A 13,545-nucleotide genomic window follows, 5' to 3' on the forward strand; every position below is an offset into this window, starting at 1 on the left:
ACGTGCGGTGGGTGTGGACCCTCCAGTGCAAAAAAACAAAACAAAACAAAACAAAACCTCACCCAAACTCAGGAGACTATAGAAAAACTCTTGGCCATGAGGAAGACTTGGAAACCTCGGGCGGCTCAGTTCTCGACCGAGGTTTTGGCTTAGGACAGACCTCCACACCAAACTCCCAGGGCCTTCCACCGTATAGGACCTCCCACCTGGGCTGCCCCGGCACGGACACTCCCCAGTGCGCAGTGAGCAGACGCTCCTGGGCCCCCATGGGAGCCCAGCAGCCTGAGGGCTCCGTGGACACCAGGGGCTGGCCTCGACGGGCCTCCCTCACCCTGCAAGGGGGAAAAGCCTGCCAAAGCTTTGGCGACCATTCCTTTAATCCCGGGCCGAGGGTGAAGGTCCCGACTCTCTCGGCTGCCCCTGAGAAGCAACTGTCTGTCCTGCGAAGGGCCCAGGTGGGACGGGACGTCCTGGGAGTCTGGCTTCGTCTGCCTCCGCTCGTTGCTCGCAGCTTCAAGCTGCCGGGGACGTCGCTCTAGTCCGCAAACTTCTCATTACCAAAAGGGACCCAAACAGCCTGTGCTATTGGCCTCACTGGTTTGTGGAGGGGATCAAACGATGCTGTGGGTGTCATAGGACTCCGACCAAGTCATCATCCACTGGGAGTTGCCGTCGTGGCTCAGTGGTAACAACCCCGACTGGGATCCAAGAGGATGCAGCTTCGCTCCGTGGTTCAGGATCCGGCCCTGCCGGGAGCTGTGGTGTAGGTCGCAGACGTGGCTCAGGTCCCCTGTTGCAGTGGCTGTGGTGGAGCCCGGCAGCTCTGGCTCTGATGGACCCCCTGGCCTGGCCACATCCACGTGCTCAGGGTTCGGCCCTCAAAAGACAAAAGACACACCAAAACATCGTTTCTTTCTGCTCAATGATTGAATTCCTTGTGATTTACTTGATTTATTGTGGCTTTTTTTTCTTTCCTAACAAGAACTACTTTATTGTTTGATTTTTAGTTTCAAGGGTCAACTTGTAGGCTTCAAACGTAAAGTCCAATATACTACGAACGAGACCGCAAAGGTCTCCTTCTGCCCTTCCAGCCCTGCCGGCCCCCTCGCCACCCGCCTCAGCAGGCCTCTTCCAGGGCTGCTCCCCCGGGCGGCCCTGCCACGTTGCCCCTGCCCCCTCGGCCTCCATGGGACCCTGGCTCCTGCGGGATCTCGTCGAGCCCTTCTCCATGCCTTCGTTGCCCCTGCCTGACCCTCCACACTCGGCTCAGCACCCGCTCGTCCGCTGGGGGCCTTGCCTGGCTGTTTGGCCTCCTCCCGGAGCCGTGAGTGTCACAGGCCCGGAAGGGTTCCATCCTGTCAGCCGTGGATGAGCTGGACTGCCAGGGGGGAGCCCTGGGTCCTGGCTGGAGGACAGAGCCTGTATCAGGGTCCGGAAAGCCTCGCTGCCCTGAGCCGTGCCACCACCCCACAGCCCGCGCAGGGGAGGAGGCACACAGGACCTAGTAGAGTGGCCCCGCTTTCAGGCCCAAGGTTTGGGGAGGCAGAGATCTGGGCCATCTCTCTCTCTCATCCCATTTGGTACTGGCAGTCTCGCTTGCTTGCTTGCTTGCTTTTTTGTTTGGTGTCACTTTCCGTCTTGCTGTCTGTCCTTTTAGGGCCACAGGGCCAGGCACATAGACGTTCCCAGGCTCGGGGGCTAATCAGCACTGGATTGTTTAGCAACTTGCATCCTCATGGATACCAGGTGGGTTGATTTCTGCTGAGCCGCCACAGGCACTCCTTACCTTTTTTCTATTTCTCTCACTGGTTTTTTTTTTTTCTTTTCTTTTCTACTTTCTTTCATTCTTTCTTTATCTGTTTTGCTTTGGAGGGCTGCTCCCGGGGCATATGGCGGTTCCCGGGCTAGGGGTCGAGACGGAGCTACAGCTACTGGCCACAGCCCCAGCCCCAGCCCCAGCCCCAGCCACACAGGATCCAAGCCTCCTCTGCGACCTCCACCCACAGCTCATGGCAACGCCAGATCCTTAACCCACTGAATTAGGGCAGGGATCGAGCCCACAACCTCATGGGTCGTAGTGGGATGTGTTTCCACTGCGCCAGGAGGGGAACTCCTGTTTTCACCTTTCAAGTTTGGTATGATATGCTCTAAGCAGATCGGTGCCCACACTTGTATGTGTGTTCGAGTGCACGGATGGCTTGAACTCCTGCTGCCGGTTTGGCTCCCTGGGGAGGTGGTTGAAGCAACCTCTCCTCCTGTCCGCATGAGGGCAGGTACAAGACGGCTGCAGAAGAAACAGGTTGAGAGAGCAAGCCCCTCCGCCCCAGCGCAACGAGATGGGACCTGGATGGGGCCCCTCAACCCGAGGAATGAGCCCGTTTGCTTTGGTGGGCATGTTTAAACCATGGCAACCTTGTCATTCCTCAGCTCTGGGAATCAGCATGATCTGGATACTGTGCAGCCACCTCCAAGAATGAATGCGACCCTGCGCTTGGAGAAAGGGCAGCTGCTATGCCCAAGTGCACAACCTCCCCGCCCCCGCCGTCCATCCAGCTGACTTTTGGATGGTCCTCCAATGGTTTCCTGGCTCTCGGAGTTCCCGTCGTGGCTCAGCAGGTCTCGCACCTGACGTGTATCCCTGAGGAAGCGGGTTTGATCCCTGGCCTCACTCCGAGGGGAAAGGATCCGGCGTGGCCGTGAGCTGTGGTGTGGGTCCCAGACGAGGCTTGGATCCCCTCTTGCTCTGGCTGTGCTGGAGGCCGGCAGCTCTGGCCCCGATCCACCCCCTAGCCTGGGAACCTCCATATGCCATGGGGGAAGCCCTCAAAAGACAGAAGACAAAGGACAAAAGACACACACACACAAATCACTTCTCTCTTCTCAATGATTGACGGAGAATAATTAGCTTTATTTATTAATTTGTGCTTTTTATTACTTCCCTATCAATAACTACTTCCTTCTTTTATTGTTATTTTGTTTCAACGTTCTAACAACACTAGGCTCAAAACACAAAGTGAACTATAGCATAAATGACATGAATCAGAAAGAGAAATTGGACACATCTCCCAAGAGAAATCAGGAGAGGGGAAGGAGAGTCCATGTCAGGAGGGGGAGCAAGGGGATGGGGTTTGGGGGAAGCTGATGGGGAGGGCACTGGCAGGGGCGGAGGGGACCTTGGGGAAGGTGGTTTTGGAACTGGGCCGAGGGTTCTTGAAAGAGCCAGGCCAGGACCTGGTACAGGGGGTGCGGGAGCAGTCAGGGCAGGCACTCCCCAAAGGGCTGCTGAATGCTCCTCGGGCCCTTTGTCCCCAGCAGAGGCCGGGGCAGCGTTGCCATCTAGCACAGGGAAAGGCACATCAGTGTCCGGGAATTCGGCCAGAGCAGCGCCAAGTGCCCCCTGCAGGGCTGGCGAGTGATCGAGTGGACGGGAGACTTCTGGAGGACTAGCAGGATTCTCATCCTGCCCAGCTAGTGAGTCCTCGTGAGAGCCTCGTCCTCCAGGAGGATTAGCCGGATTTTCATCCTGCTCAGCAAGTGAGTCCTCTTGAGAGCCTCGTCCTCCTGGAGGAGGAGTAGGATTTACCTCCTGCCTGGCTGGTGAGTCCACCTGAGAGCCTTGTCCTCCAGGAGGAGGAGCAGGATTTTCCTCCGGCCTGGCTGATGAGTCCTCATGAGAGCCTCGTCCTCCAGGAAGAGGAGAAGGATATTCATCCTGCAGGGCCAGTGCGTCTGCATGAGAACCTCGTCCTCCTGTAGCAGGAGCCGGATATTCATCCTGCCCAGCTGGGGATTCCTCCTGAGAGCATCGTCCTCCAGGAGGAGGAGCAGGATGTTCATCCTGCCCAGATGGTGAGTCCTCATGGGAGCCTCGTCCTCTGGTAGGAGGAGCAGGATGTTCAACCTGCCCGGCTGGTGAGACATCATGAGAGCCTCGTCCTCCAGGAGGAGGAACAGGATTTTCATCCTTCCCGGCTCGTGAGTCCTCCTGAGAACCTGGTCCTCCAGGAGGAGGAGCAGGTTTTTCATCCGGCTCAGCTAGTAAGTCCTCATGAGAGCCTCGTCATCCAGGAGGAGGAGCAGGTTTTTCAACCTGCACGGCTGCTGAGTCCTCATGAGAGCCTCGTCCTCCAGGAGGAGGAACAGGACTTTCATCCTGCCTGGCGGGTGGGTCCACCTGAGAGCCTCGTCCTCCTGTAGGAGGAGCTGGATTTTCATCCTGCCCGGCTACTGAGTCCTCATGACAGCCTTGTCCTCCTGTAGGAGGAGCAGAATGTTCATCCTGCCCAGCTGGTGAGACATTCTGGGATCCTCGTCCTCCGAGAGGATTAACCAGATTTTCATCCTTCCCGGCTGATGAGTCCTTCTGAGAGCCTCGTCCTCCAGGAGGAGGAGCAGGATTTTCATTCTGCCTGGCTGGTGAGTCCACCTGAGAGCCTCGTCCTCCAGGAGGAGGAGCAGGAGTTTCATCCCGCCCGGCTCGTGAGTCCTCCTGAGAGCCTCGTCCTCCAGGAGGAGGAGCAGGATTTTCATCCTGCCCGGCTGCTGAGTCCTCCTGAGAGCCTCGTCCTCCTGTAGGAAGAGCAGGATTTTCATCCTGCCCGGGAGGTGAGACCTCAGGAGGCTCTGGTCCTCCATCAGGAGGAGCAGCAGGTTGATCCTGCCCATGAGTTGAGTCTTCATGGGGGCCTGGTCCTCCTGCAGGAGGCGCCTTGGTTCCACCCTGCCCGGGTGGTGGCTCCTCAAGAGGAGCTGGGCCTCTTGGGAGAGGAGCAGAGGGTTCATCCTCCCCGGGAGGTGAGTCCCCATGAGGTCGTGAGTGTCCCTCTGAAAGAGCTACAGGTCCTCCCTGCCCAGGTGCTGAGTCCTCCTGTGGTTCTGGACCTCCTCTGGGGGCTGCTCCAGGGTCTTTCCGCTCGGCTGGCGTCTTGGCCTCGGATTCCAGGTCTCCTGCTGGAGGTGTGAGAGAGGAAGAGCTTTGGTGCCTGCCCGCCTTGCCATGTGCTCTTCCAAGGAGAGCAGTCTTCCCAGAGCCTTCCCGACCAGTCCCGGCCAGCACCTGCTGGCTCTGCTCTCCTGCAGGCGGGGCGTGTGCCTTTGTCTTGGCTCCTGGCCCAACACCATCCTCTGGGGACTCCCCGCTGTGCGGCCCACACCTCAGCTCCCCCCACCGCGCCCAGAGCCCCGGCCCCCTCTTCTCACCTTCAGGCTGGGCCTCAGGGGGGGCCAGGCCTTCCAGGGTTGTCAGGCTCATGTGGACGGTGTCTTCATGGCCACAGCTGGTGCTCCTGTGCTCCCGACCAGCCCGGCAGAGGACCCCGGGGAGCAGTCTGTGTGGAGGTTCCTCAGGTGGCCTTCTGCCTTCCTCACCCTGTTCCTGGCGGGTCTCAGGTGGGGGACTCTGCAATGACAGTGAGCGTCAGAGGGCCCGGCCCCGAGGCGTCAGAGCCCTGTGGGGCTGTGAGCTTCTCGCTGCTTCTTCTGCCCCCTTGACCTTCTGCTCCCAGATCAGGGGAGGCCTTGCCTGCTCAAACACCACACCCCTGCCACACACCAGTGGCTCCCCCCTGACCCGGGAGGAACGAGAGCCCCCTGGAGGGCTGGGGGTACCGCTTGCACTCAGGGCTCGGCCCTGACTCCACAGCTACCCCCCTCAGCCCCCTGCTTCTCCCCAGCCAGCTGGGTCCTGGGGTGTGGACAGGCCCTGCCCAGCAGGCCTCCAAGCCCGCGTCAGCTGGCTCTTGCTTGAGGCGGGCCCACCCCTCACCACCCGCCTCTGCACAAAGTCATCCAGGGAGGGGGCTTGGGGCTCCCGTGTGGGCTCAGAGAGGTCCCTGCCCTTGGCTGGAGCTCCCTCTCCCGGTGGTACCTCTGGGTCCCTGCGGGCAACGGCCCATAGGCGTCCGCCTCGCGTTCTCATCCAGGTTCTGCAGGCTTGGCAGAGGCCATCTCTGCCGTGACGACGCCTGCGGCCTCGGGCTCGGCCTCGGGAGAGCGGGATGCAGCAGAGCCAGTCCATCCCTCCTCCGTCCTCTCCTGGACTGGACCAGTAGGTGCCCGGCTCCCCAGGTTCCAAGTTCCGTTGGCCTCTGTCGCCAGGGAAGTGAGGTCACTTCCTGGGGTCCCCCCAACTGGCCTTGCTCCTTCCCCATGTCTCCCCCAGGGTCCCTCTGGGCTGCTCCAGCTCCCCTCTCCCACCAACCCCATGGTCTCGTGCTGTGAACAGCGGTCTTGGGCATTTGGCAGGGATGGCGGTGACTCTGCGGATTGCCTTGGGGAGCATGGTCCTTGGGATACTATAGGCTCTTGCAATCCAAGAGCAAGGTGTGTCTTGCCATCAGTTTGTGTCCTCTTGGATTGCTTGCATCAGCCTCTTGGGGGGTTCCCAGGACAGGTCTTGCGTCTCTCTAGGGAGGTCTCTTCCTCAGTCGTCTATTCTTTGGGAGGTGCCGGCAAATGGGATCGTTTTCCCGATGTCTCTCTGGGAACTCTCGTTCTCAGGGTATAGAAAGGCAGTTGATTTCTGTGCCTTCATGGTGCCTCCTGCGACTTGGCCCCATTCACTGAGGCGCTTTCACCGTTTTTTGGGAGCGTCTTGAGGGGTCTGCGGGGATAGGATCATGTCGTGTGCAGATAGGGATCCCTTGATTGCTTCCTTTCCCATGTGGATTCCTTTTGTGTCTTGTGCTTCTCTGAGGGCCCTGGCTAGCTAGGACTTCCAAAACTATGTCGACTAGGAATAGGACCTCTAGCACAGGACTCTGCACATGCCGATGGGAAAGCCCTGAAAAGACAAACAACACAAGACACACGCACACAGCCAAAGTTGCCTTGTTCTCCATGACGGATTTCCTAAGCATTAGCTCTCTTTAATTCTGTTTGCATTTGAAGGCCACCCCTGTGGCATAGGGGAAGTACCCAGGCCTAGATGGCATTGGAGCTGCAGCTACTGGCCTCCCGCCCTCCCCCCCCCGCCATAGCAATGCAGGATCCGAGCCTCCTCTGTGACCTACACCACAGCTCCCGGCAATGCCGGATCCTTCACCCACGGAGTGAGGCCAGCCATCACACCTGTGTCCTCATGGCTACTAGGCAGGGTCCTTACCACTGAGCCCCAACGGGAACCCCTCATAGCAATGAACTTTCCACCTCGACATTTGCACCTATTCTCCTTCCTAATAGGAAGAGCTTCTTTCCAAAAACATTGGCTGGAATTCCCACTGGGGCTCAGTGGGTTCATGATCCAGTCGTGTCTGTGGAGGCACCCATTGGATCTCCATCCCTGTGCAGTGGGGACAGGATCTGGCATTTCAGCAATGGTGGTGTAGGTCACAGGTTCAGCTCAGATTCCATCCCTGGCCGGGAACGTCCATATGCCCCAGATGCAGCTGAGAACTCTCTCTGTCTCTCTCTGTCTCTCTCTCTCTCTCTCTCTCTCTCTCTATATATATATATATATATATATACGTATGTATGAATGTACACACACACGCACACATATATATACATATATCTGTGTACATACATATATATACATATATGTATGTATGTACATGTATGATACTTTAAATATAGACTGGTGTCATGCCCCTGTTGGTGGGGCAGAATCAAATGGGACTAGGATGCGTGAGGATGGACGCTTGAGCCCTGGCCTCACTTCAGTGGGGGTCAGGGTTTGGGCATTGCCGTGAGCTGTGGTGTCGGTCACAGTCGTGCCTCGGATCCCACATGTGTGGGGCTGGGGCTGTGGCTGTGGCTGTGGCTGTGGCTGTGGCTGTGGCTGTGGCTGTGGCTGTGGCTGGCAGCTGTAGCTCCAATTCCACCCCTTCCCGGGAACTTCCACATGCGGTGGGTGTGGGCCCTCCAGTGCAAAAAAACAAAACAAAACAAAACAAAACCTCACCCAAACTCAGGAGACTATAGAAAAACTATTGGCCATGAGGAAGACTTGGAAACCTCGGGCGGCTCAGTTCTCGACCGAGGTTTTGGCTTAGGACAGACCTCCACTCCAAACTTCCAGGGCCTTCCACCGTATAGGACCTCCCACCTGGGCTGCCCCGGCACGGACACTCCCCAGTGCGCAGTGAGCAGACGCTCCTGGGCCCCCATGGGAGCCCAGCAGCCTGAGGGCTCCGTGGACACCAGGGGCTGGCCTCGACGGGCCTCCCTCACCCTGCAAGGGGGAAAAGCCTGCCAAAGCTTTGGCGACCATTCCTTTAATCCCGGGCCGAGGGTGAAGGTCCCGACTCTCTCGGCTGCCCCTGAGAAGCAACTGTCTGTCCTGCGAAGGGCCCAGGTGGGACGGGACGTCCTGGGAGTCTGGCTTCGTCTGCCTCCGCTCGTTGCTCGCAGCTTCAAGCTGCCGGGGACGTCGCTCTAGTCCGCAAACTTCTCATTACCAAAAGGGACCCAAACAGCCTGTGCTTTGGCCTCACTGGTTTGTGGAGGGGATCAAACGATGCTGTGGGTGTCATAGGACTCCGACCAAGTCATCATCCACTGGGAGTTGCCGTCGTGGCTCAGTGGTAACAACCCCGACTGGGATCCAAGAGGATGCAGCTTCGCTCCGTGGTTCAGGATCCGGCCCTGCCGTGAGCTGAGGTGTAGGTCGCAGACGTGGCTCAGGTCCCCTGTTGCAGTGGCTGTGGTGGAGCCCGGCAGCTCTGGCTCTGATGGAGCCCCTGACCTGGCCACATCCACGTGCTCAGGGTTCGGCCCTCAAAAGACAAAAGACACACCAAAACATCGTTTCTTTCTGCTCAATGATTGAATTCCTTGTGATTTACTTGATTTATTGTGGCTTTTTTTTCTTTCCTAACAAGAACTACTTTATTGTTTGATTTTTAGTTTCAAGGGTCAACTTGTAGGCTTCAAACGTAAAGTCAAGTATACTACAAGCGAGACCGCAAAGGTCTCCTTCTGCACTTCCAGGCCTGCCGGCCCCCTCACCACCCGCCTAAGCAGGCCTCTTCCAGGGCTGCTCCCCCCGGGCGGCCCTGCCAAGTTTCCCTGCCCCCTCGGCCTCCATGGGACCCTGGCTCCTGCGGGATCTCGTCGAGCCCTTCTCCATGCCTTCGTTGCCTCTGCCTGACCCTCCACACTCGGCTCAGCACCCGCTCGTCCGCTGGGGGCCTTGCCTGGCTGTTTGGCCTCCTCCGGGAGCCGTGAGTGTCACAGGCCCGGAAGGGTCCAACCTGTCAGCCGTGGATGAGCTGGACTGCCAAGGGGGAGCCCTGGGTCCTGGCTGGAGGACAGAGGCTGTATCAGGGTCCGGAAAGCCTCGCTGTCCCTCAGCCGTGCCACCACCCCACAACCCCTGCCGGGGAGGAGGCACACAGGACCTGCTAGAGTGGCCCCGCTTTCGGGCCCAGGGTTTGGGGAGGCAGAGATCTGGGCCATCTCTCTCCCTCCTCCCATTTGGTTTTGGCTGCCTCGCTTGCTTGCTTGCTTGCTTTTTTGTCTGGTGTCACTTTCCGTCTTGCTGTCTGTCCTTTTAGGGCCACAGGGCCAGGCACATAGACGTTCCCAGGCTCGGGGGCTAGTCAGCACTGGATCGTTTAGCCAGTGAGTGAGGCGGGGATGCAACTTGCATCCTCATGGATACCAGGTGGGTTGATTTCTGCTGAGCCGCCACAGGCACTCCTTAGCTTTTTTCTATTTCTCTCACTGTTTTTTTTTTCTTTTCTTTTCTACTTTCTTTCATTCTTTCTTTATCTGTTTTGCTTTGGAGGACCGCACCCGGGGCATCGGCGGTTCGCATGCTAGGGGTCGAGACGGAGCTACAGCTCCTGGCCACAGTCCCAGCCCATGCCCCAGCCACAGCCTCGCAAGATCCAAACCTCCTCTGCGACCTCCACCCACAGCTCATGGCAACGCCAGATCCTTAACCCACTGAATTAGGGCAGGGATCGAGCCCACAACCTCATGGGTCGTAGTGGGATGCGTTTCCACTGCGCCAGGAGGGGAACTCCTGTTTTTACCTTTCAAGTTTGGTATGATATGCTCTAAGCAGATCGGTGCCCACACTTGTATGTGTGTTCGAGTGCACAGACGGCTTGAACTCCTGCTGCCGGTTTGGCTCCCTGGGGAGGTGGTTGAAGCAACCTCTCCTCCTGTCCGCATGAGGGCAGGTACAAGACGGCTGCAGAAGAAGCAGGTTGAGAGAGCAAGCCCCTCCGCCCCGATGCAACGAGATGGGACCTGGATGGGGCCCCTCAACCCGAGGAATGAGCCCGTTTGCTTTGGTGGGCATGTTTAAACCATGGCAACCTTGTCATTCCTCAGCTCTGGGCATCAGCATGATCTGGATACTGTGCAACCACATCCAAGAATGAATGCGACCCTGCGCTTGGTGAAAGGGCAGCTGCTGTGCACAAGTGCACAACCCCCCCCGACCCCCGCCGTCAATCCCGCTGACATTTGGACGGTCCTCCAATGGTTTCCTGGCTCTCGGAGTTCCCGTCGTGGCTCAGCAGGTCTCGCCCCTGACGTGTATCCCTGAGGCAGCGGGTTCCATCCCTGGCCTCATTCCAAGGGGAAAGCATCCGGCGTGGCCGTGATCTGTGGTGTGGGTCCCAGGTGCGGCTTGGATCCCCTGTTGCTCTGGCTGTGCTGGAGGCCGGCAGCTCTGGCCCCGATCCACCCCCTAGCCTGGGAACCTCCATATGCCATGGGGGAAGCCCTCAAAAGACAGAAGACAAAGGACAAAAGACACACACACACAAATCACTTTTCTCTTCCCAATGATTGATTGAGATTAAATAGCGTTATTTATTAATTTGGGCTTTTTATTACTTCCCTATCAATAACTACTTCCTTTTCTTATTGTTATTTTGTTTCAAGGTTCTAACAACTCTAGGCTCAAAACACAAAGTGAACTATAGCATAAATGACATGAATCAGAAAGAGAAATTGGACACATCTCCAAAGAGAAATCAGGAGAGGGGAAGGAGAGTCCATGTCAGGAGGGGGAGCAAGGGGATGGGGTTTGGGGGAAGCTGATGGGGAGGGCACTGGCAGGGGCAGAGGGGACCTTGGGGAAGGTGGTTTTGGAACCGGGCCGAGGGTTCTTGAAAGAGCCAGGCCAGGACCTGGTACAGGGGGTGCGGGAGTAGTCACGGCAGGCACTCCCAAAAGGGCTGCTGAATGCTCCTCGGGCCCTTTGTCCCCAGCAGAGGCCAGGGCAACGTTGCCATCTAGCACAGGGAAAGGCACATCAGTGTCTGGGAATTCGGCCAGAGCAGCGCCAAGTGCCCCCTGCAGGGCTGGCGAGTGTTCGAGTGGACGGGAGACTTCTGGAGGACTAGCAGGATTCTCATCCTGCCCAGCTGGTGAGTCCTCGGGAGAGCCTCGTCCTCCAGAAAGATTAGCCGGATTTTCATCCTGCCCAGCAAGTGAGTCCACATGAGAGCCTCGTCCTCCTGGAGGAGGAGCAGGATTTTCAAGCTGCCCAGCAAGTGAGTCCTCATGAGAGCCTCGTCCTCCAGGAGGATTAGCCGGATTTTCAACCTGCCCGCCACGTGAGTCCTCCTGAGAGCCTGGTCCTCCAGGAGGAGGAGCAGCATTTTCACCCTGCCCAGCTGGTGATACCTCCAGAGAGCATCGTCCTCCAGGAGGATTTTCCAGATTTTCATCCTTCCCGGCTGAGGAGTCCTTCTGAGAGCCTTGGCCTCCAGGAGGAGGAGCAGGATTTTCATTCTGCCTGGCTGGTGAGTCCACCTGAGAGCCTTGTCCTCCAGGAGGAGGAGAAGCATTTTCCTCCCGGCCAGCTAGTGAGTCCTCCTGAGAGCCTGGTCCTCCAGGAGGAGGAGCAGGATTTTCATCCTTCCAGGCTGGTGAGTCCTCCTGAGAGCCTCGTCCAACCACAGGAGAAGCAGGATTTTCCTCCTGCTGGGCTGGTGTGTCTGCATGAGAGATTCGTCCTCCTGTTGGAGGAGCCGGATATGCATCCTGCCTGGCTGGAGAGTTCTCCCGAGAGCATCGTCCTTCTGTAGGAGGAGCAGGATGTTCACTCTGCCCGGCTGGCGAGACATCATGAGAACCTCGTCCTCCAGGAGGAGGAACAGGATTTTCATCCTTCCCGGCTCGTGAGTCCTCCTGAGAACCTGGTCCTCCTGGAGGAGGAGCAGGTTGTTCATCCGGCTCAGCTAGTAAGTCCTCCTGAGAGCCTCGCCCTCCAGGAGGAGGAGCAGGATTTTCATCCTTCCCGTCCCGTGAGTCCTCCTGAGGGCCTCGTCCTCCAGGAGGAGCACCAGGAGTTTCAACCTGCCCGGCTGGGGAGTCCTCCTGAGAGCCTCGTCCTCCTGTAGGAGGAGCAGCATGTTCATCCTGCCCGGCTGGTAAGACATCATGAGAGCCTCGTCTTCTTGGAGGAGGAGCAGGATATTCAATCTGCCCCGCTGGGGAGTCTTCATGAGTGCCTCGCCCTCCTGTAGGAGGAGCAAGATGTTCAACCTGCCCGGCTGTAGAGACATCATGAGAGCCTCGTCCTCCAGGAGGAGGAACTAGATTTTCATCCTTCCCGGCTCGTGAGTCCTCCGGAGAGTCTGGTCTTCCAGGAGGAAGAGCAGGATGTTCATCCTGCCTGGCTTCTGAGTCCTCATGAGAGCCTCGTCCTCCAGGAGGTGGAGCAGGATTAACATCCTGCCTGGCTGGTGACTCCACCTGAGAGCCTTGTCCTCCAGGAGGAGGAGCAGGATTTTCATTGGGTCCGGCTGGTGAGTCCTCATGAGAGCCTTGTCCTCCTTTAGGAGGAGCAGAATGTTCATCCTGCCCGGCTGGTGAGACATCCTGAGAGCCTCGTCCTCCAGGAGGATTAACCAGATTTTTATCCCTCCCAGCTATTGAGTCCTTCTGAGAGCCTTGGCCTCCAGGAGGAGGAGCAGGATTTTCATTCTGCCTGGCTGGTGAGTCCACCTGAGAGCCTTGTCCTCCAGGAGGAGGAGAAGCATTTTCCTCCCGGCCAGCTAGTGAGTCCTCATGAGAGCCTGGTCCTCCAGCAGGAGGAGCAGGATTTTCATCCCTCCCGGCTCGTGAGTCCTCATGAGAGCCTCGTCCAACCGCAGGAGAAGCAGGATTTTCCTCCTGCTGGGCTGGTGTGTCTGCATGAGAGATTCGTCCTCCTGTTGGAGGAGCCGGATATGCATCCTGCCTGGCTGGAGAGTTCTCCCGAGAGCATCGTCCTTCTGTAGGAGGAGCAGGATGTTCATTCTGCCCGGCTGGCGAGACATCATGAGAACCTCGTCCTCCAGGAGGAGGAACAGGATTTTCATCCTTCCCGGCTCGTGAGTCCTCCTGAGAACCTGGTCCTCCTGGAGGAGGAGCAGGTTGTTCATCCGGCTCAGCTAGTAAGTCCTCCTGAGCGCCTCGCCCTCCAGGAGGAGGAGCAGGATTTTCATCCTTCCTGTCCCGTGAGTCCGCCTGAGGGCCTCGTCCTCCAGGAGGAGCACCAGGAGTTTCAACCTGCCCGGCTGGGGAGTCCTCCTGAGAGCCTCGTCCTCCTGTAGGAGGAGCAGCATGTTCATCCTGCCCGGCTGGTAAGACATCATG

The 13,545-nt window shown here is 57.9% G+C and overlaps 1 protein-coding gene across 2 annotated transcripts; it reads right to left on the minus strand.

The window, feature by feature from the left end:
- Positions 1-2,887: 2,887 nt before the first annotated feature.
- Positions 2,888-6,065, minus strand: LOC146396429 (uncharacterized). 2 transcript variants are annotated; one of them, XR_014826131.1, is made up of 4 exons: positions 5,867-6,065; positions 5,200-5,398; positions 3,679-4,950; positions 2,888-3,489 (listed from the first exon to the last, which is right to left on the minus strand). XR_014826131.1 is itself a non-coding variant. In XM_084994163.1 (3 exons), the coding sequence occupies exons 1-3, from the start codon at positions 6,014-6,016 to the stop codon at positions 4,061-4,063; spliced, it is 1,239 nt and encodes a 412-aa protein (XP_084850289.1). In that variant the 5' UTR covers positions 6,017-6,065; the 3' UTR covers positions 2,888-4,060. The 2 variants fall into 2 exon arrangements, 1 of the variants encoding a protein (XP_084850289.1); XM_084994163.1 differs by having other exon boundaries at positions 2,888-4,950.
- Between the last annotated feature and the right edge of the window lie 7,480 nt (positions 6,066-13,545).

Source organism: Sus scrofa, chromosome 14, assembly GCF_054392235.1.
Source record: "Sus scrofa isolate SSC_HxYL_T2T_F1_AM1 chromosome 14, Sscrofa_HxYL_maternal_Yorkshire_Landrace_v2.0, whole genome shotgun sequence".
In the NCBI taxonomy this organism is placed as follows: domain Eukaryota; kingdom Metazoa; phylum Chordata; class Mammalia; order Artiodactyla; family Suidae; genus Sus; species Sus scrofa.